The following is a 19,527-nucleotide window of genomic DNA, read 5'->3' as shown; positions in this document are numbered from 1 at the left end:
CAGGTGAGAGGAGAGACAGGTGAGAGAGAGAGACAGGTGAGAGAGACAGGTGAGAGAGAGAGACAGGTGAGAGAGATAGGTGAGAGGGGAGACAGGTGAGAGGAGAAACAGGTGAGAGAGACAGGTGAGAGAGAGAGACAGGTGAGAGAGACAGGTGAGAGAGAGAGACAGGTGAGAGAGACAGGTGAGAGAGACAGGTGAGAGAGAGAGACAGGTGAGAGAGAGAGACAGGTGAGAGAGACAGGTGAGAGAGAGAGACAAGTGAGAGAGAGGTGAGAGGAGAGACAGGTGAGAGGAGAGACAGGTGAGAGGAGAGACAGGTGAGAGAGACAGGTGAGAGAGAGAGACAGGTGAGAGAGACAGGTGAGAGAGAGAGACAGGTGAGAGAGAGAGGTGAGAGGAGAGACAGGTGAGAGGAGAGACAGGTGAGACAGAGAGGTGAGAGAGAGAGAGACAGGTGAGAGGAGAGACAGGTGAGAGAGACAGGTGAGAGAAAGAGACAGGTGAGAGAGAGAGAGAGGAGAGACAGATGAGAGAGACAGGTGAGAGGAAAGACAGGTGAGAGGAGAGACAGGTGAGAGAGACAGGTGAGAGAGAGAGAGACAGGTGAGAGGAGAGACAGGTGAGAGAGACAGGTGAGAGGAGAGACAGGTGAGAGAGACAGGTGAGAGAGAGAGGTGAGAGAGAGAGGTGAGAGGGAGAGACAGGTGAGAGAGAGAGAGGTGAGAGGAAGAGACAGGTGAGAGAGACATGTGAGAGAGAGACAGGTGTGAGAGACAGGTGAGAGAGAGAGTTGAGAGAGACAGGTGAGAGGAGAGACGGGTGAGAGAGAGAGGTGAGAGGAGAGACAGGTGAGAGAGACAGGTGAGAGAGAGAGACAGGTGAGAGAGACAGATGAGAGAGAGAGGTGAGAGACAGGTGAGAGAGACAGGTGAGAGGGACAGGTGAGAGAGACAGGTGAGAGAGAGAGTTGAGAGAGACAGGTGAGAGAGACAGGTGAGAGGAGAGACAGGTGAGAGGAGAGACAGGTGAGAGAGACAGGTGAGAGAGAGAGACAGGTGAGAGAGACAGATGAGAGAGAGAGGTGAGAGACAGGTGAGAGAGACAGGTGAGAGGGACAGGTGAGAGAGACAGGTGAGAGAGAGAGTTGAGAGAGACAGGTGAGAGAGAGAGGTGAGAGGAGAGACAGGTGAGAGAGACAGGTGAGAGGGACAGGTGAGAGAGACAGGTGAGAGGAGAGACAGGTGAGAGAGAGAGAGGTGAGAGAGAGAGAGGTGAGAGAGAGAGGTGAGAGGAGAGACATTTGAGAGAGAGACAGGTGAGCGAGACAGGTGAGAGAGACAGGTCAGAGAGACAGGTGAGAGAGAGAGGTGAGAGGAGAGACATTTGAGAGAGAGACAGGTGAGCGAGACAGGTGAGAGAGAGAGGTGAGAGGAGAGACATTTGAGAGAGAGACAGGTGAGCGAGACAGGTGAGAGAGACAGGTGAGAGAGACAGGTGAGAGAGAGAGGTGAGAGGAGAGACATTTGAGAGAGAGACAGGTGAGCGAGACAGGTGAGAGAGACAGGTCAGAGAGACAGACGAGAGAAAGACAGGTGAGAGGAGAGAGATGTGAGAGAGAGACAGGTGAGAGACAGACAGGAGAGAGGAGGTGAGGTGAGAGAGAGACAGAGAGAGAGAGACAGGTGAGAGGAGAGACAGGTGAGAGACAGACAGGTGAGAGGAGGTGAGGTGAGGTGAGAGAGAGAGAGAGAGAGAGGGGTGAGAGAGACAGGTGAGAGGAGAGACAGGTGAGAGAGAGAGACAGGTGAGAGAGAGAGGTGAGAAAGAGAGACAGGTGAGAGACAGGTGAGAGGAGAGACAGGTGAGAGAGAGAGACAGGTGAGAGAGAGAGGTGAGAAAGAGAGACAGGTGAGAGACAGGTGAGAGGAGAGACAGGTGAGAGGAGAGACAGGTGAGAGAGACAGGTGAGAGAGAGAGGTGAGAGAGAGAGGTGAGAGGAAGAGACAGGTGAGAGAGAGAGGTGAGAGAGACATGTGAGAGAGAGAGGTGAGAGGAAGAGACAGGTGAGAGACAGGTGAGAGGAGAGACAGGTGAGAGAGAGAGACAGGTGAGAGAGAGAGAGACAGGTGAGAGGAGAGACAGGTGAGAGAGACAGGTGAGAGGAGAGACAGGTGAGAGAGACAGGTGAGAGAGAGAGGTGAGAGAGAGAGGTGAGAGGGAGAGACAGGTGAGAGAGAGAGAGGTGAGAGGAAGAGACAGGTGAGAGAGACATGTGAGAGAGAGACAGGTGTGAGAGACAGGTGAGAGAGAGAGTTGAGAGAGACAGGTGAGAGGAGAGACGGGTGAGAGAGAGAGGTGAGAGGAGAGACAGGTGAGAGAGACAGGTGAGAGAGAGAGACAGGTGAGAGAGACAGATGAGAGAGAGAGGTGAGAGACAGGTGAGAGAGACAGGTGAGAGGGACAGGTGAGAGAGACAGGTGAGAGAGAGAGTTGAGAGAGACAGGTGAGAGAGACAGGTGAGAGGAGAGACAGGTGAGAGGAGAGACAGGTGAGAGAGACAGGTGAGAGAGAGAGACAGGTGAGAGAGACAGATGAGAGAGAGAGGTGAGAGACAGGTGAGAGAGACAGGTGAGAGGGACAGGTGAGAGAGACAGGTGAGAGAGAGAGTTGAGAGAGACAGGTGAGAGAGAGAGGTGAGAGGAGAGACAGGTGAGAGAGACAGGTGAGAGGGACAGGTGAGAGAGACAGGTGAGAGGAGAGACAGGTGAGAGAGAGAGAGGTGAGAGAGAGAGAGGTGAGAGAGAGAGGTGAGAGGAGAGACATTTGAGAGAGAGACAGGTGAGCGAGACAGGTGAGAGAGACAGGTCAGAGAGACAGGTGAGAGAGAGAGGTGAGAGGAGAGACATTTGAGAGAGAGACAGGTGAGCGAGACAGGTGAGAGAGAGAGGTGAGAGGAGAGACATTTGAGAGAGAGACAGGTGAGCGAGACAGGTGAGAGAGACAGGTGAGAGAGACAGGTGAGAGAGAGAGGTGAGAGGAGAGACATTTGAGAGAGAGACAGGTGAGCGAGACAGGTGAGAGAGAGAGGTGAGAGGAGAGACATTTGAGAGAGAGACAGGTGAGCGAGACAGGTGAGAGAGACAGGTCAGAGAGACAGACGAGAGAAAGACAGGTGAGAGGAGAGAGATGTGAGAGAGAGACAGGTGAGAGACAGACAGGAGAGAGGAGGTGAGGTGAGAGAGAGACAGAGAGAGAGAGACAGGTGAGAGGAGAGACAGGTGAGAGACAGACAGGTGAGAGGAGGTGAGGTGAGGTGAGAGAGAGAGAGAGAGAGAGGGGTGAGAGAGACAGGTGAGAGAGAGAGACAGGTGAGAGAGAGAGGTGAGAAAGAGAGACAGGTGAGAGACAGGTGAGAGGAGAGACAGGTGAGAGAGAGAGACAGGTGAGAGAGAGAGGTGAGAAAGAGAGACAGGTGAGAGACAGGTGAGAGGAGAGACAGGTGAGAGGAGAGACAGGTGAGAGAGACAGGTGAGAGAGAGAGGTGAGAGAGAGAGGTGAGAGGAAGAGACAGGTGAGAGAGAGAGGTGAGAGAGACATGTGAGAGAGAGAGGTGAGAGGAAGAGACAGGTGAGAGACAGGTGAGAGGAGAGACAGGTGAGAGAGAGAGACAGGTGAGAGAGAGAGGTGAGAAAGAGAGACAGGTGAGAGACAGGTGAGAGGAGAGACAGGTGAGAGGAGAGACAGGTGAGAGAGAGAGGTGAGAGAGACATGTGAGAGAGAGAGGTGAGAAAGAGAGACAGGTGAGAGACAGGTGAGAGGAGAGACAGGTGAGAGAGAGAGACAGGTGAGAGAGAGAGGTGAGAAAGAGAGACAGGTGAGAGACAGGTGAGAGGAGAGACAGGTGAGAGGAGAGACAGGTGAGAGAGACAGGTGAGAGAGAGAGGTGAGAGAGAGAGGTGAGAGGAAGAGACAGGTGACAGAGACAGGTGAGAGAGACATGTGAGAGAGAGACAGGTGTGAGAGACAGGTGAGAGAGAGAGTTGAGAGAGACAGGTGAGAGAGACAGGTGAGAGGAGAGACAGGTGAGAGAGACAGATGAGAGAGAGAGGTGAGAGACAGGTGAGAGAGACAGGTGAGAGGGACAGGTGAGAGAGACAGGTGAGAGAGACAGGTGAGAGAGACAGGTGAGAGAGAGAGGTGAGAGGAGAGACAGGTGAGAGAGACAGGTGAGAGAGAGAGGTGAGAGAGAGAGGTGAGAGGAAGAGACAGGTGAGAGAGAGAGGTGAGAGGAAGAGACAGGTGAGAGACAGGTGAGAGAGACATGTGAGAGAGAGACAGGTGTGAGAGACATGTGAGAGAGAGAGTTGAGAGAGACAGGTGAGAGAGACAGGTGAGAGAGACAGGTGAGAGAGAGAGTTGAGAGAGACAGGTGAGAGAGACAGGTGAGAGGAGAGACAGGTGAGAGAGGTGAGAGGAGAGACAGGTGAGAGAGACAGATGAGAGAGAGAGGTGAGAGACAGGTGAGAGAGACAGGTGAGAGGGACAGGTGAGAGAGACAGGTGAGAGGAGAGACAGGTGAGAGAGAGAGAGGTGAGAGAGAGGTGAGATGAGAGACATTTGAGAGAGAGACAGGTGAGAGAGAGTGTGAGAGAGAGAGACAGGTGAGAGAGACAGGTGATAGAGAGAGAGGTGAGATGAGAGACATTTGAGAGAGAGACAGGTGAGAGAGAGTGTGAGAGAGAGAGACAGGTGAGAGAGACAGGTGAGAGAGAGAGGTGAGAGGAGAGACAAGTGAGAGAGAGTGTGAGAGGAGAGACAGGTGAGCGAGACAGGTGAGAGAGACAGGTCAGAGAGACAGGTCAGAGAGACAGACGAGAGAAAGACAGGTGAGAGGAGAGAGATGTGAGAGAGAGACAGGTGAGAGGAGAGACAGGTGAGAGACAGACAGGAGAGAGGAGGTGAGGTGAGAGAGAGAGAGAGAGAGAGAGACAGGTGAGAGGAGAGACAGGTGAGAGACAGACAGGTGAGAGGAGGTGAGGTGAGAGAGAGAGAGAGGGACAGGTGAGAGAGAGACAGAGAGAGAGAGACGGGTGAGAGAGACAGGTGAGAAATCTGTAAAGTAACTAAAGGTATTAAGTGAATGTAGTGGAGTAGAAGTACACACTAGCATAACATGGAAATATTCAGGTAAAGTACAAGTACCTCTAAATTGTACTTAAGTACAGTAATGTACTCAGTTACTGCTGCTGCTGCTGCTGCTGCTGCTGCTGCTGCTGCTGCGTCATTTATTTTCCATTGACTCCAAGTTATATAGAATTACCTTAAAAACAACAGTAATATAATCTCCAATAATCTGTGATCTATTAAAACATTAAAAGAAGTTGAGATACAAACATATATAAATATATAATTAAAATAATTTCTATGTTTTTGGTCTCCGTCGTCCTACCTGCTGCTGACTCCATCCACCCGCTTCTTCTTCTGTGGTTTCAGGCCGGTTTCTAAAAACACTACTCTTCTTCTCTGGGGATTGTCAGGTTTTAATTAACAGCTGAGGTCCTCCCAGGAGGCTCTTTGTTTTACCCTCAGCTCCGTCTGTCAGGAGCTCACCTGCACAGATGGCGTGCGTCAGGTGTTTACAGACAGGAAGTCACTCTAAGTGCACAGGTGTGTTATGACAGGTCACCAGAAGACACAAGGCTAACGAGACACGAGACACGAGACACAAGGCTATCGAGACACAAGGCTATCGAGACACAAGGCTATCGAGACACAAGGCTAACGAGACACGAGACACAAGGCTATCGAGACACAAGACACAACACTAACGAGACAAAAGGCAATCGAGACACAAGGCTAACGAGACACAAGGCTATCGAGACACAAGGCTATCGAAACACAAGGCTATCGAGACACAAGACACAAGACTAACGAGACACAAGGCTATCGAGACACAAGAGACTAACGAGACACAAGACTAACGAGACACAAGACTAACGAGACACAAGGCTAACGAGACACAAGGCTATCGAGACACAAGACACAAGACTAACGAGACACAAGGCTATCGAGACACAAGGCTATCGAGACACAAGACACAAGACTAACGAGACACAAGACTAACGAGACACAAGGCTAACGAGACACAAGGCTAACGAGACACAGGACACAAGGCTATCGAGACACAAGGCTAACGAGACACGAGACACAAGGCTATCGAGACACAAGGCTATCGAGACACAAGGCTATCGAGATACAAGGCTATCGAGACCCAAGACACAAGACTAACGAGACACAAGACTAACGAGACACAAGGCTAACGAGACACAAGGCTAACGAGACACAAGGCTAACGAGACACAAGGCTATCGAGGCACAAGGCTAACGAGACACAAGGCTAACGAGACACAAGGCTATCGTGACACAAGGCTAACGAGACACAGGAAACAAGGCTATCGTGACACAAGGCTATTGAGACACAAGGCTATTGAGACATAAGGCTATCGTGACACAAGGTTATTGAGACACAAGGCTATTGAGACACAGGACACAAGGCTATCGTGACACAAGGCTATCGTGACACAAGGCTATCGTGACACAAGGCTATTGAGACACAAGGCTATCGAGGCACAAGGCTATCGAGACACAAGGCTATTGTGACACAAGGCTATCTAGGCACAAGGCTATCGAGACACAAGGCTATTGTGACACAAGGCTATTGAGACACAAGGCTATTGTGACACAAGGCTATTGTGACGCAAGGCTATTGAGACACAAGGTTATCGTGACACAAGGCTATTGAGACACAAGGCTATCGTGACACAAGGCTATCGTGACACAAGGTTATCGTGACACAAGGTTATCGTGACACAGGACACAAGGCTATTGAGACACAAGGCTATTGTGACACAAGGCTATTGAGACACAAGGCTATCGTGACACAAGGCTATCGTGACACAAGGTTATCGTGACACAAGGTTATCGTGACACAGGACACAAGGCTATTGAGACACAAGGCTATCGTGACACAAGGCTATCGTGACACAAGGTTATCGTGACACAGGGCACAAGGCTATCGTGACACAAGGCTATCGTGACACAAGGTTATCGAGACACAAGGCTATCGAGACACAGGACACAAGGCTATCGTGACACAAGGTTATCGTGACACAAGGCTATCGAGACACAAGGCTATCGAGACACAACGCTATCATGACACAAGGCTACCGTGACACAAGGCTATCGTGACACAAGGCTATCGTGACACAAGGCTATCGTGACACAAGGCTACCGTGACACAAGGCTATCATGACACAAGGCTATTGTGACACAAGGTTATCGAGACACAAGGCTATCGAGACACAGGACACAAGGCTATTGTGACACAAGGCTATCGAGACACAAGGCTATCGTGACACAAGGCTATCGAGACACAAGGCTAACGTGACACAAGGCTATCGAGACACAAGGCTAACGAGACACAAGGCTATCGAGACACAAGGCTATCGAGACACAAGGCTATCGAGACACAAGGCTATCGTGACACAAGGCTAACGAGACACAAGGCTATCGAGACACAAGGCTAACGAGACACAAGGCTATCGTGACACAAGGAACACGAGACACAAGGCTATCGAGACACAAGGCTAACGAGACACAAGGCTATCGAGACACAAGGCTATCGAGACACAAGGCTATCGTGACACAAGGCTATCGAGACACAAGGCTAACGAGAGGCTGCCGTATCCGCATGCACTAATAATAATAATACATTTTTTATAGCGCTTCTCCTAATGTTCAAAGACGCAGCACAGAGGAAACCAAAAACACAAACAGTAGTCCTAATCAAAGTGTAAAGTATGGGGTTGTTAATCAGAGTTTGAAAGCTAAGTGAGTTTTGAGAGCTTCTTTGAAGTGTTGCGGCCCGTCTACACTACAGGCATCGAAAAATGGTTTCAACGCTTCGCCCATTCACTTGAATGGGGTGACGTAGAAGATTTTTAATCTTCGCCGAACTGCATTGTGGGGAGCATGGCATGGCTTTGCAAGCATCACGAGCATCTATCGGCATCAAAAGTTGAACAATGTTCAACTTTTGAGGCTCGATGCTTGGCATCAGCCAATCAAATCCCGTTTATGCAAATCCCGCCAGTGCAAGCGCAGCCAATCAAACCGCGTGCAAGCTGGGAGAGCCAGACCGCAGTTCATTTCCTCATATTCCAAACGAGATATTACGGTAGCAAATCACCCGGTTCTTTACGACCAGAACTATTTACCGGGATACAAACCGGAGGAACCAGGCATGGAGGGAGGTGGCAGAGACAGTGGGTGAAACTGGTAGGTTTTCGCCTGTTTGGGGAGTTTATATCCAGTTTACTTCGTTTTAACATTGCTATTGCTTTGTATGTCGGGGGCGGGACATTCATGTGATTGGTTGTTGGTCGCGTTGCTCGCAAAAAATCGCCAAGCTTCAGACACGCCCAGCTTCAAGATTTTTTGATGCCTGTAGTGTAGATGGGCCGTTAGCCTTTGGAAAATGCTGAGTAATTCTCTACATACTCAGACATACAGTATGTAATGAGGATAATGTGTAAACAGTTGCTGCTCAGGTATTATAGAAGAGTAAATAACATTGATAAATATATTTTCAGTTTATTTCCGACTGTTTAGCTTAGCACAAAGGCTGCAAGCAGTGGGAAACTGTTAGCTTAGCACAAAGGCTGCAAGCAGGGGGAAACTGTTAGCTTAGCATAGGCGCAGGTTTGAGCAGGCGTCTGTTTGAGAGCCGATAAAGCCATTACTCAGCTGAACAGTAACTCTCAATTATTCAAAGCCCCGACTCTGGAGAAAAAAAGAGGATTTAATAAATGCCAGAGATTCATATATTAAACAGCTTTAACAATCAAAGATGTCCTCTCTGATTGGCCCACGGTTCTCCTCCCTGATTGGCTTATAGTTCTCTTCTTTGATGCCTCACAGAGGTCCTCCCCAATTGGCTCGAAGTTCTCCTCTCCCATTGGCTAACAGATATATGTCCTCTCTGATTGGCTTACAGTTCTCCTGTCTGATTGGCTTACAGCTCTCCTAAATGATTGTCCCAAAGTTCTCCTCTCTGATTGGCTCGACGATGTCCTCTCTGATCTCGGGTCACAGTTCTCCTCTCTGATTGGCCCACAGTTCTCCTCTCCCATTGGCTCACAGATGTCATCTCTGATCTCGGGTCACAGTTCTCCTCTCTGATTGGCCCACAGTTCTCCTTTTCCATTGGCTTACAGATGTCATCTCTGTTTCGCTCACAGATGTCCTCACTGATTGGCTCACAACACACCTATGACATAAGCTGAATGTTCAGAAGGGGGCAATACAGAGAAAAGAGAGAGACTCCGCTCCTTCTCTGTGACGCTGTCATCACCTGGTCTTGCTCTGATTGGCTGTAGCCTTACAGGGGGCGGGGTTAATGCTGGTGTTTGGAGGCAGGCGGGTGAGTGTGATGTCAGCCAGCAAAAAGCCTTAGAGCTGCTTTATCTCTAATGTCGCCACTCAGATTGTATAGAAGTCTATGAGGAAATGTTCCTACTTCTCTCTTTATTACCTCAAATTATATAGAAGTCTATGAGGAAATGTTCCTACTTCTCTCTCTCTTTATTACCTCAAATTGTATAGAAGTCTATGAGGAAATGTTCCTACTTCTCTCTTTATTACCTCAGATTGTATAGAAGTCTATGAAGAAATGTTCCTACTTCTCTCTCTCTCTTTATTACCTCAGATTGTATAGAAGTCTATGAAGAAATGTTCCTACTTCTCTCTCTCTCTTTATTACCTCAGATTGTATAGAAGTCTATGAGGAAATGTTCCTACTTCTCTCTCTCTTTATTACCTCAGATTGTAGAGAAGTCTATGAGGAAATGTTCCTACTTCTCTCTCTCTCTTTATTACCTCAGATTGTAGAGAAGTCTATGAGGAAATGTTCCTACTTCTCTCTCTCTCTTGATTACCTCAGATTGTAGAGAAGTCTATGAGAAAATGTTCCCACTTCTCTCTCTCTCTCTTTATTACCTCAGATTGTAGAGAAGTCTATGAGGAAATGTTCCTACTTCTCTCTCTCTTTATTACCTCAGATTGTAGAGAAGTCTATGAGGAAATGTTCCTACTTCTCTCTCTTTATTACCTCAGATTGTATAGAAGTCTATGAGGAAATGTTCCTACTTCTCTCTCTCTTTATTACCTCAGATTGTAGAGAAGTATATGAGAAAAAATTTTCCTACTTCTCTCTCTCTTTATTACCTCAGATTGTATAGAAGTCTATGGGGAAATGTTCCTACTTCTCTTTCTCTCTTTATTACCTCAGATTGTAGAGAAGTCTATGAGGAAATGTTCCTACTTCTCTCTCTCTCTTTATTACCTCAGATTGTATAGAAGTCTATGGGGAAATGTTCCTACTTCTCTTTCTCTCTTTATTACCTCAGATTGTATAGAAGTCTATGGGGAAATGTTCCTACTTCTCTTTCTCTCTTTATTACCTCAGATTGTATAGAAGTCTATGAGGAAATGTTCCTACTTCTCTCTCTCTTTATTACCTCAGATTGTATAGAAGTCTATGAGGAAATGTTCCTACTTCTCTCTCTCTTTATTACCTCAGATTGTAGAGAAGTCTATGAGGGAATGTTCCTACTTCTCTCTCTCTTTATTACCTCAGATTGTAGAGAAGTCTGAGGAAATGTTCCTACTTCTCTCTCTCTTTATTACCTCAGATTGTATAGAAGTCTATGAGGAAATGTTCCTTCTTCTCTCTCTCTTTATTACCTCAGATTGTATAGAAGTCTATGATGAAATGTTCCTACTTCTCTCTCTCTCTTTATTACCTCAGATTGTATAGAAGTCTATGATGAAATGTTCCTACTTCTCTCTCTCTTTATTACCTCAGATTGTATAGAAGTCTATGAGGGAATGTTCCTACTTCCCTCTCTCTTTATTACCTCAGATTGTATAGAAGTCTATGAGGAAATGTTCCTACTTCTCTCTCTCTTTATTACCTCAGATTGTAGAGAAGTATATGAGGAAATGTTCCTACTTCTCTCTCTCTTTATTACCTCAGATTGTAGAGAAGTCTATGAGGAAATGTTCCTACTTCTCTCTCTCTTTATTACCTCAGATTGTATAGAAGTCTATGAGGAAATGTTCCTACTTCTCTCTCTCTCTTTATTACCTCAGATTGTAGAGAAGTCTATGAGGAAATGTTCCTACTTCTCTCTCTCTCTTTATTACCTCAGATTGTATAGAAGTCTATGATGAAATGTTCCTACTTCTCTCTCTCTCTTTATTACCTCAGATTGTAGAGAAGTCTATGAGGAAATGTTCCTACTTCTCTCTTTATTACCTCAGATTGTAGAGAAGTCTATGAGGAAATGTTCCTACTTCTCTCTCTCTCTTTATTACCTCAGATTGTAGAGAAGTCTATGAGGAAATGTTCCTACTTCTCTCTTTATTACCTCAGATTGTAGAGAAGTCTATGAGGAAATGTTCCTACTTCTCTCTCTCTCTTTATTTCCTCAGATTGTAGAGAAGTCTATGAGGAAATGTTCCTACTTCTCTCTTTATTACCTCAGATTGTAGAGAAGTCTATGAGGAAATGTTCCTACTTCTCTCTCTCTTTATTACCTCAGATTGTATAGAAGTCTAAGAGGAAATGTTCCTACTTCTCTCTCTCTTTATTACCTCAGATTGTAGAGAAGTCTATGAGGAAATGTTCCTACTTCTCTCTCTCTTTATTACCTCAGATTGTAGAGAAGTCTATGAGGAAATGTTCCTACTTCTATCTCTCTTTATTACCTCAGATTGTATAGAAGTCTATGGGGAAATGTTCCTACTTCTCTCTCTCTTTATTACCTTAGATTGTGTAGAAGTCTATGAGGAAATGTTCCTACTTCTCTCTTTATTACCTCAGATTGTATAGAAGTCTATGAGGAAATGTTCCTACTTCTCTCTTTATTAGCTCAGATTGTGTAGAAGTCTATGTCTATTGTAGGTCATTTTTCTGATGAGTGAATGTATCTACTTCTGTCTTCTTCAACACAGCATGATGGTCATTTAGTGAGTTATGGTCCCGTTTAGAATAGACGATAAAGCAGCGTATGCTTCAGGGCGGGGCTACCTGTGATTACTACAGTGTTGTTCATGTTTTCATCTCACAACTTTAACCCTTTCACAGTTCGGTTCTCACTTCATCAATGTTAGCATTTACATTGTAATGCTGGTTGCAATAAACAAGAGGCTGACGACAAAAAATCAAGATGGCCACAGTGAAAGCGCTAAACTCAAGGCTTCAAAACCGTAGTCCACAAACCAAAGTGTTACGTCAGGTCAGCAGGTTATAAACAGTGTGTGGTTCGTTGTTTTCGGTTGTTGTACGTTGTTGCCATGGCAGCTGTGTTGTTGTCTTGGCGATGTGTTTGTTATGTGTGTCGGCGTGTTGCCAATGCCTCCATCAGCTCATGGCACAAACACTGACAGAAGCCGTAGAGCACGAGCAGCAGCAGCGTGGAGGGAACCAGACTGACAAGCACCACGCCGAGCCACAGCCGCCCGATCATCAGCAGGTAGATCCCCAGAGGCAGAGAGCTGAAGTACACCTGCAAACAAGGACAGGGTTAGATAATCAGCAGGTAGATCCCTAGAGGCAGAGAGCTGAAGTACAACTGCAAACAAGGACAGGGTTAGATCATTCAGGTAGATCCCCAGAGGCAGAGAGCTGAAGTACACCTGCAAACAAGGACAGGGTTAGATCATCAGCAGGTAGATCCCTAGAGGCAGAGAGCTGAAGTACACCTGCAAACAAGGACAGGGTTAGATCATTCAGGTAGATCCCAAGAGGCAGTGAGCTGAAGAAAACCTGCATCAAGGACACAGTTACTTCCTGTAGTAGATCCCCAGAGGCAGTGACACATTAACTGCAGCTATTAGTAGAGCCTCCTCACCAGACACAGTGCCCCCAGCAGGAAGCGCGGGAAACTGCGAGACGTCCAGGCGCGACACTTGTGAGCCGGCAGGCTGCAGGGCAGGGACTCCAGGCTGGGGGGGCGGTAAACCTCCACCACATCCACCATGCTCAGGGACTCAGAGGACGGGGAGTCTGCAGGGAGCTCCATGATGGTGATCACCAGACAGTTTGAGGAGCAGGGAGACACGGCACCTCCTGCTGGGGGAGAGAGGGACAGATGATGCAGTCAGCATGTCGTTGTGTCCCTGAGACACTTCACCCCAAAGTGCTCCTGTGGGGATTGTTCACATTATTGAGTATGTAAGTCACTTCGGATAAAAGTGTCTAACAAGTAACATGTCATGTAATGATGTTACTGTCAGGAGCTCAGGAGCCTAAACACGGACATCTAGCAACGAGGCAGCTCAATTCCCATTTCAGTTTGAGTCGCCGAGAGCTTTATGCTGCAACGCGTTTTCAATGAGAAAATCGAACCAAAGTCGATTTCAAAAAAGTCTTCCGTCCACACGGAATCGGCTCAAGAAATGTGTCCGTCCAACGAAACCGCTCGACCCGCTGGAGGCGCTGTAGTACATATGCCGGGCCTGTAAGTGGCACTGTACTTCCGCCACAAAATACACCAAAAGCAGCGAAGAAGACCCCTGAGCATGGGCATAAGGCATAATCAAACAGCTGTAGATTTTGCACTAACATCTGTATCACGGTCAGTAGCGTCTGGAGCACGAACACAACCCTGTGATCCGCCATTGTTGTTGTTGTTGGCGAAACGCATCAGCAATGACGCGGGGGTGAGCAGGAGAGGTGGGGAGAGGCGGGGCTATGGCGTCATCGATTCAGGAAAAGATCGTATAGGGCGTACACACGGAGCCGCAAGCGTGTCGTCTCCAGACTTGCCCACTTTGGGAGCCGGTTTAAACGTTTATCGGTTTCGGAGGCTCCGAAGTCGCGGCTCCGTTTCGGCTTTGTGTGGACGAACTGTCTATAAGATAAAGAACTTTAGCGGATACAACTGAAATCGTCTCCGTGTGGCCTTAGAAGGACCAAAACAGTCAACAGAAAAAATGTCAGCGCAAGCTAACCTGTCATCCGCACCGACGTGTAACAGGTGACTAATATACACAAACCACACCCATGTGACGATTACCGGAAGTGCTCAACAAATACAAATAAAAGGAACATAAACAAATAATAAACTCAGGCTAAGTAGCATTTTGGCTCCAACAAGCAATGTGATTTTACCGGTCAGACTGCTGGGATTGAGCACCACCTCACGCCCTCCTTCTCCTCCTCCTCCTCCTCCTCCTCCTCCTCCTCCTCCTCCTCCTCCTCCTCCTCCTCGGCGGGCTCGTTCCTGCCACGACAGAACAGCCAGGATGTGTCGGTCGTCCTCCATCAACCACACCTGAAGACGAAACAGAAAGAGTTCCCTAGCCTCACCTCCTCGTTAATAGAGTTCCCTAGCCTCACCTCCTCGTTAATAGAGTTCCCTAGCCTCACCTCCTCGTTAATAGAGTTCCCTAGCCTCACCTCCTCGTTAATAGAGTTCCCTAGCCTCACCTCCTCGTTAATAGAGTTCCCTAGCCTCACCTCCTCGTTAATAGAGTTCCCTAGTCTCACCTCCTCGTTAATAGAGTTCCCTAGCCTCACCTCCTCGTTAATAGAGTTCCCTAGTCTCACCTCCTCGTTAATAGAGTTCCCTAGCCTCACCTCCTCGTTAATAGAGTTCCCTAGCCTCACCTCCTCGTTAATAGAGTTCCCTAGCCTCACCTCCTCGTTAATAGAGTTCCCTAGTCTCACCTCCTCGTTAATAGAGTTCCCTAGCCTCACCTCCTCGTTAATAGAGTTCCCTAGTCTCACCTCCTCGTTAATAGAGTTCCCTAGTCTCACCTCCTCGTTAATAGAGTTCCCTAGTCTCACCTCCTCGTTAATAGAGTTCCCTAGCCTCACCTCCTCGTTAATAGAGTTCCCTAGTCTCACCTCCTCGTTAATAGAGTTCCCTAGCCTCACCTCCTCGTTAATAGAGTTCCCTAGTCTCACCTCCTCGTTAATAGAGTTCCCTAGCCTCACCTCCTCGTTAATAGAGTTCCCTAGCCTCACCTCCTCGTTAATAGAGTTCCCTAGCCTCACCTCCTCGTTAATAGAGTTCCCTAGTCTCACCTCCTCGTTAATAGAGTTCCCTAGCCTCACCTCCTCGTTAATAGAGTTCCCTAGTCTCACCTCCTCGTTAATAGAGTTCCCTAGCCTCACCTCCTCGTTAATAGAGTTCCCTAGTCTCACCTCCTCGTTAATAGAGTTCCCTAGCCTCACCTCCTCTTTAATAGAGTTCCCTAGTCTCACCTCCTCGTTAATAGAGTTCCCTAGCCTCACCTCCTCTTTAATAGAGTTCCCTAGTCTCACCTCCTCATTAATAGAGTTCCCTAGTCTCACCTCCTCGTTAATAGAGTTCCCTAGTCTCACCTCCTCGTTAATAGAGTTCCCTAGCCTCACCTCCTCGTTAATAGAGTTCCCTAGTCTCACCTCCTCGTTAATAGAGTTCCCTAGTCTCACCTCCTCGTTAATAGAGTTCCCTAGTCTCACCTCCTCGCTAATAAAGCCTCACCTCCTCGTTTATAACTCCTTGTTAATAAAACCTCACCTCCTCGTTAGTAAAGCCTCACCTCCTCATTAGTAAAGCCTCACCTCCTCGTTAGTAAAGCCTCACCTCCTCGTTAACAGAGCCTCACCTCCTCGTTAGTAAAGCCTCACCTCCTTGTTTATAACTCCTCGTTAGTAAAGTCTCGTCTCCTCGTTAGTAAAGCCTCACCTCCTCGTTAGTAAAGCCTCACCTCCTCGTTAGTAAAGCCTCCCCTCCTCAGTAAAGCCTCACCTCCTCGTTAGTCAAGCATCCCCTCCTCAGTAAAGCCTCACCTCCTCGTTAGTCAAGCCTCACCTCCTCGTTAGTCAAGCCTCCCCTCCTCAGTAAAGCCTCACCTCCTCAGTAAAGCCTCACCTCCTCGTTAGTCAAGCCTCGCCTCCTCAGTAAAGCCTCACCTCCTCGTTAGTCAAGCCTCCCCTCCTCAGTAAAGCCTCACCTCCTCGTCGGGGACGTTGGTCTCGTGGCGGCAGAACGGACAGCTGATGACGGACGGCGAAGACTCTCCTGAAGATCAATCAGAATCATCAACGTTATCTCATTGGTTCATTAGAATGCTGCCATCTCATTGGTTCATTAGAATGCTGCTATCTCATTGGTTCATTAGAATGCTGCTATCTCATTGGTTCATTAGTACAGTGCCATCTCACTAAAGGACCTGAAGGGAACTCACCCATGTCGACCATCTTCTTCAGACACTTGGCACAGACTCGGTGCAGGCAGCCCAGAACTTTGGGTTTACGGCTGCGAGTGTCGTAGCGGTTGTAGCAGATTTTACACTCCAGCTCCTCCAGAGTGTAAACCAGAGACTGAGCCCAGGTCTGCACCTGAAGAGGAGTCATTATAACAATACCGTTATTCATAAAGCGTTACACACACACAAATAAAGAAGACAACAAGTAAAGTTAGGGTTTAAAGAAGTGAGTTTAATATGTTTCCTTCTCAGGGAAATCTAACCTTGGCTTCCATCTCCCGGCCAGGCTCCGCCTCTTTCAGCAGGCTCATTCCTATTGGCTGTTGTTTTCACCTGAACCAGGAAGCAGGGCGGTGGTGGCCGAGGCTTCACTCAGCCTGTCAGCTGACTGGAGACAAAAAGGGAAATTATTTAAAGGTGGGGGAGGTAAGTTTCAGAAACCGGCTCGAGTGCACTAAAATGTGAAAGCACACAGCCAAAAAGAATCCGCCCCTTCCTTCAGACTTCCTTACAGAGCACCTCCTCCGCGAGAGCAGGCTGCAGTAACGTTACATATCAGGCAAAGCTAAACACATCTAGGTTAGCAATACTACACAGCCAAAGCAACTCCGATATTGACTCTGGTTTGACTTCTCCTAGTTTCCACTTTCTTTTGGTTCTTAATTTGCTCCGTTACATTTTTTCTTTTGCGACCAGTAGACGATGTTGAACCTAACTCTGCCATGGTGAAAGTGGCCGCCTGTTGCTGGCGAGTCATTGAAGTACTGCTGCAATGAGGGCATGCCCAATGAGGGCACGAGATACATTTGTGCGTGCACGAGATGGAAGGCTGACAGACAGGGCGGCAATCCAATCCGGGCTAAACGGATTGGTTGTAGTTTTTACAGTATTACGGCTTCCACAGATGACATTTTTTTATGGATTTTTTGTCAAAGCACTTCAGATATTCATTGCTATCGGGATGTTAAGGGCATTCCATGGAATATAACAAAAAGTGTATCTCGAGCCGGTTTCTGAAACTTACCTACCCCACCTTTAAATCATAATATAATGTATAACTCTTTTGAATTACACTAAGAACCGTGAGCAAACTCTTTCACAACAAGCACCAGGAGCTGTGTTAGCATGCTAGATGTGTGTATGTTAGCATGCTATATGTGCGTTAGCACGCTGGGTGTGTGTTAGCATGCTGGATGTGTGTTAGCATGCTAGATGTGTGTTTTACACGCTAGATGTGTGTTAGCATGCTAGATGTGTGTTTTACACGCTAGATGTGTGTTTTACACGCTAGATGTGTGTTAGCATGCTAGATGTGTGTTAGCATGCTAGATGTGTGTTTTACACGCTAGATGTGTGTTTTACACGCTAGATGTGTGTTAGCACGCTGGTTGTGTGTTAGCATGCTACATGTGAGTTAGCATCCTGAATGTGTGTTAGCATGCTAGATGCGTGTTAGCACGCTGGATGCATGTTTTACATGCTAGATGTGTTAGCATGCTAGATGTGTGTTTTACATGCTAGTTGTGTGTTAGCATGTTGGATGTGTGTTTTATATGCTAAATGTGTGTTAGCATGCTGGATGTGTGTTAGCAAGCAGCTGGATGTCGGTTGATGTTTGTCTGATTGGTTGGTACTACCTGACTTCAGATCAGCTGATCAATCCGGCAGTCCAAGAGTACGCCAACTGCACAGACAGACAGACAGACAGACAGACAGACACAAATCATTTAAAACTATTTATCTCATCTAGTTTATTGTTGATGTTAATCTAAGAAGAGACCTTGGATGGACACACACACACACACAGACACACACACACACACACACACACACACACACACACACACACACACACACACACACACAGGTGTATTTATAGACTGCAGCTGTTATATAACTAGGGGAGGGTACACTGGGGATGCTGTTGTTGCTATGGCAGCAGCTTTACCTGTGCTGGACCTCAGATGAGCCAATCAGATGAAAGAGATGTGATCACATGGTTTGATCAGCTGATTCACTGAAATGGGATCATTTCACTTTCTGCAGAACTAACTCCAACCGGCAGCAGAGCAACTCATTAAATAAACGTGAAGACAGCAACTCAGTATTCAGAGTTGAGTGGTGTGTTGCTGCTCACCTGCTGATGAAGAGGGTTACATTGATGGAGTTGCTGTTTTGACATCAACAGTCTGGTTGCTAGTTGCTTTTCATGTAGTTTCTGTACTTCCCTCTGACCAAAGCAACATGGTGGCCAAGTTTTTTCAGCTTTAGTTGGAGTAGTTTAGGTTGCTGTAGCTCAAGTTCCTGTAGCCTTAGTTGCTGAAGTCTTTAATAATAGTTTGTACTTTAGTTCCTGTGGTTTTGGTTGCAGTAGGTGAAGTTGCAGTAAGTGTAGTTGCTGGAGTTAAAGTTGCTTCTTCCTCACATTAAATTGCAACAACACTGCAGTTGAACTCTGGTTGCTTTAGTTGCAGGTTCTGTGAAAGCTGTCAGATTGAAGCAACATAATTGTCATCAAACATCAACAGTCTGGTTGCTAGTTGCAGTTGCCATACTTGTAGTTGCTGTAGATTCAGTTGCTCTGTCAGGTTGCTGTGGATGTAGTTGATGTAGTTATAGTAGATGCAGTTGCTCTGTCAGGTTGCTGGAGTTATAGTAGATGCAGTTGCTCTGTCAGGTTGCTGGAGTTATAGTAGATGCAGTTGCTCTGTCAGGTTGCTGGAGTTATAGTAGATGCAGTTGCTCTGTCAGGTTGCAGCAACACTGCGGTGGTTGCTCTCCATCATCAGTCTCATTAACAGTCTGGTGTCGTCCCTCCTTCTGAAGAGCTAAAAGGCGCTAACAGGAGCTAACAGCAGCTAAAAACATGCTAACAGAAGTTAACAGAAGCTAACCGTGTCTGTCAGTGTGTCTCCGTTCCGTTAGTTGCCGTTTGCCGGTTGTTTTCCCGGTGACTCACCGCCGTACGTGTCTCTGCTTCTCTGCGAGGCGCGCGGCCGGCGGGGCGGACGCGCGCCCGGGTCACCATGGCAACCTGCCCGCAGCTGCATAGAAACAAATAGGAGGATATTTAGTTGTATAATGAATAATAATCCGTATAACGCTAAATATAAGGTTCTCTTTTCTAAATAAGTGAGTGGAACTATCTATCTGTCTGTCTGTCTGTCTGTCTGTCTGTCTGTCTGTCTGTCTGTCTGTCTGT

At 47.3% G+C, this 19,527-nt stretch overlaps 1 protein-coding gene across 5 annotated transcripts; it reads right to left on the bottom strand.

Annotated features, from left to right (window-relative positions):
- Nucleotides 1–10,986: 10,986 nt before the first annotated feature.
- Nucleotides 10,987–19,327, bottom strand: LOC307041848 (E3 ubiquitin-protein ligase RNF182). 5 transcript variants are annotated; one of them, XR_013808905.1, is made up of 9 exons: nt 18,463–19,327; nt 17,963–18,009; nt 16,589–16,713; nt 16,305–16,458; nt 16,071–16,138; nt 14,239–14,401; nt 12,977–13,197; nt 11,942–12,631; nt 10,987–11,035 (listed from the first exon to the last, which is right to left on the bottom strand). XR_013808905.1 is itself a non-coding variant. In XM_079685395.1 (8 exons), the coding sequence occupies exons 3-8, from the start codon at nt 16,634–16,636 to the stop codon at nt 12,455–12,457; spliced, it is 831 nt and encodes a 276-aa protein (XP_079541521.1). In that variant the 5' UTR covers nt 16,637–16,713; nt 17,963–18,009; nt 18,274–19,327; the 3' UTR covers nt 11,882–12,454. The 5 variants fall into 5 exon arrangements, 4 of the variants coding, with proteins under 4 accessions (XP_079541521.1, XP_079541520.1, XP_079541522.1 ...); XM_079685395.1 differs by lacking the exon at nt 10,987–11,035 and having other exon boundaries at nt 11,882–12,631; nt 18,274–19,327; XM_079685394.1 differs by lacking the exon at nt 10,987–11,035 and having other exon boundaries at nt 11,882–12,631.
- Nucleotides 19,328–19,527: the final 200 nt, after the last annotated feature.

This window comes from Notothenia rossii (assembly GCF_949606895.1).
Source record: "Notothenia rossii genome assembly, chromosome: 5".
Lineage (NCBI taxonomy): Eukaryota > Metazoa > Chordata > Actinopteri > Perciformes > Nototheniidae > Notothenia > Notothenia rossii.
The sequence above is the reverse complement of the archived record's forward strand: the minus strand, read 5'-3'. Positions and strand labels throughout refer to the sequence as shown.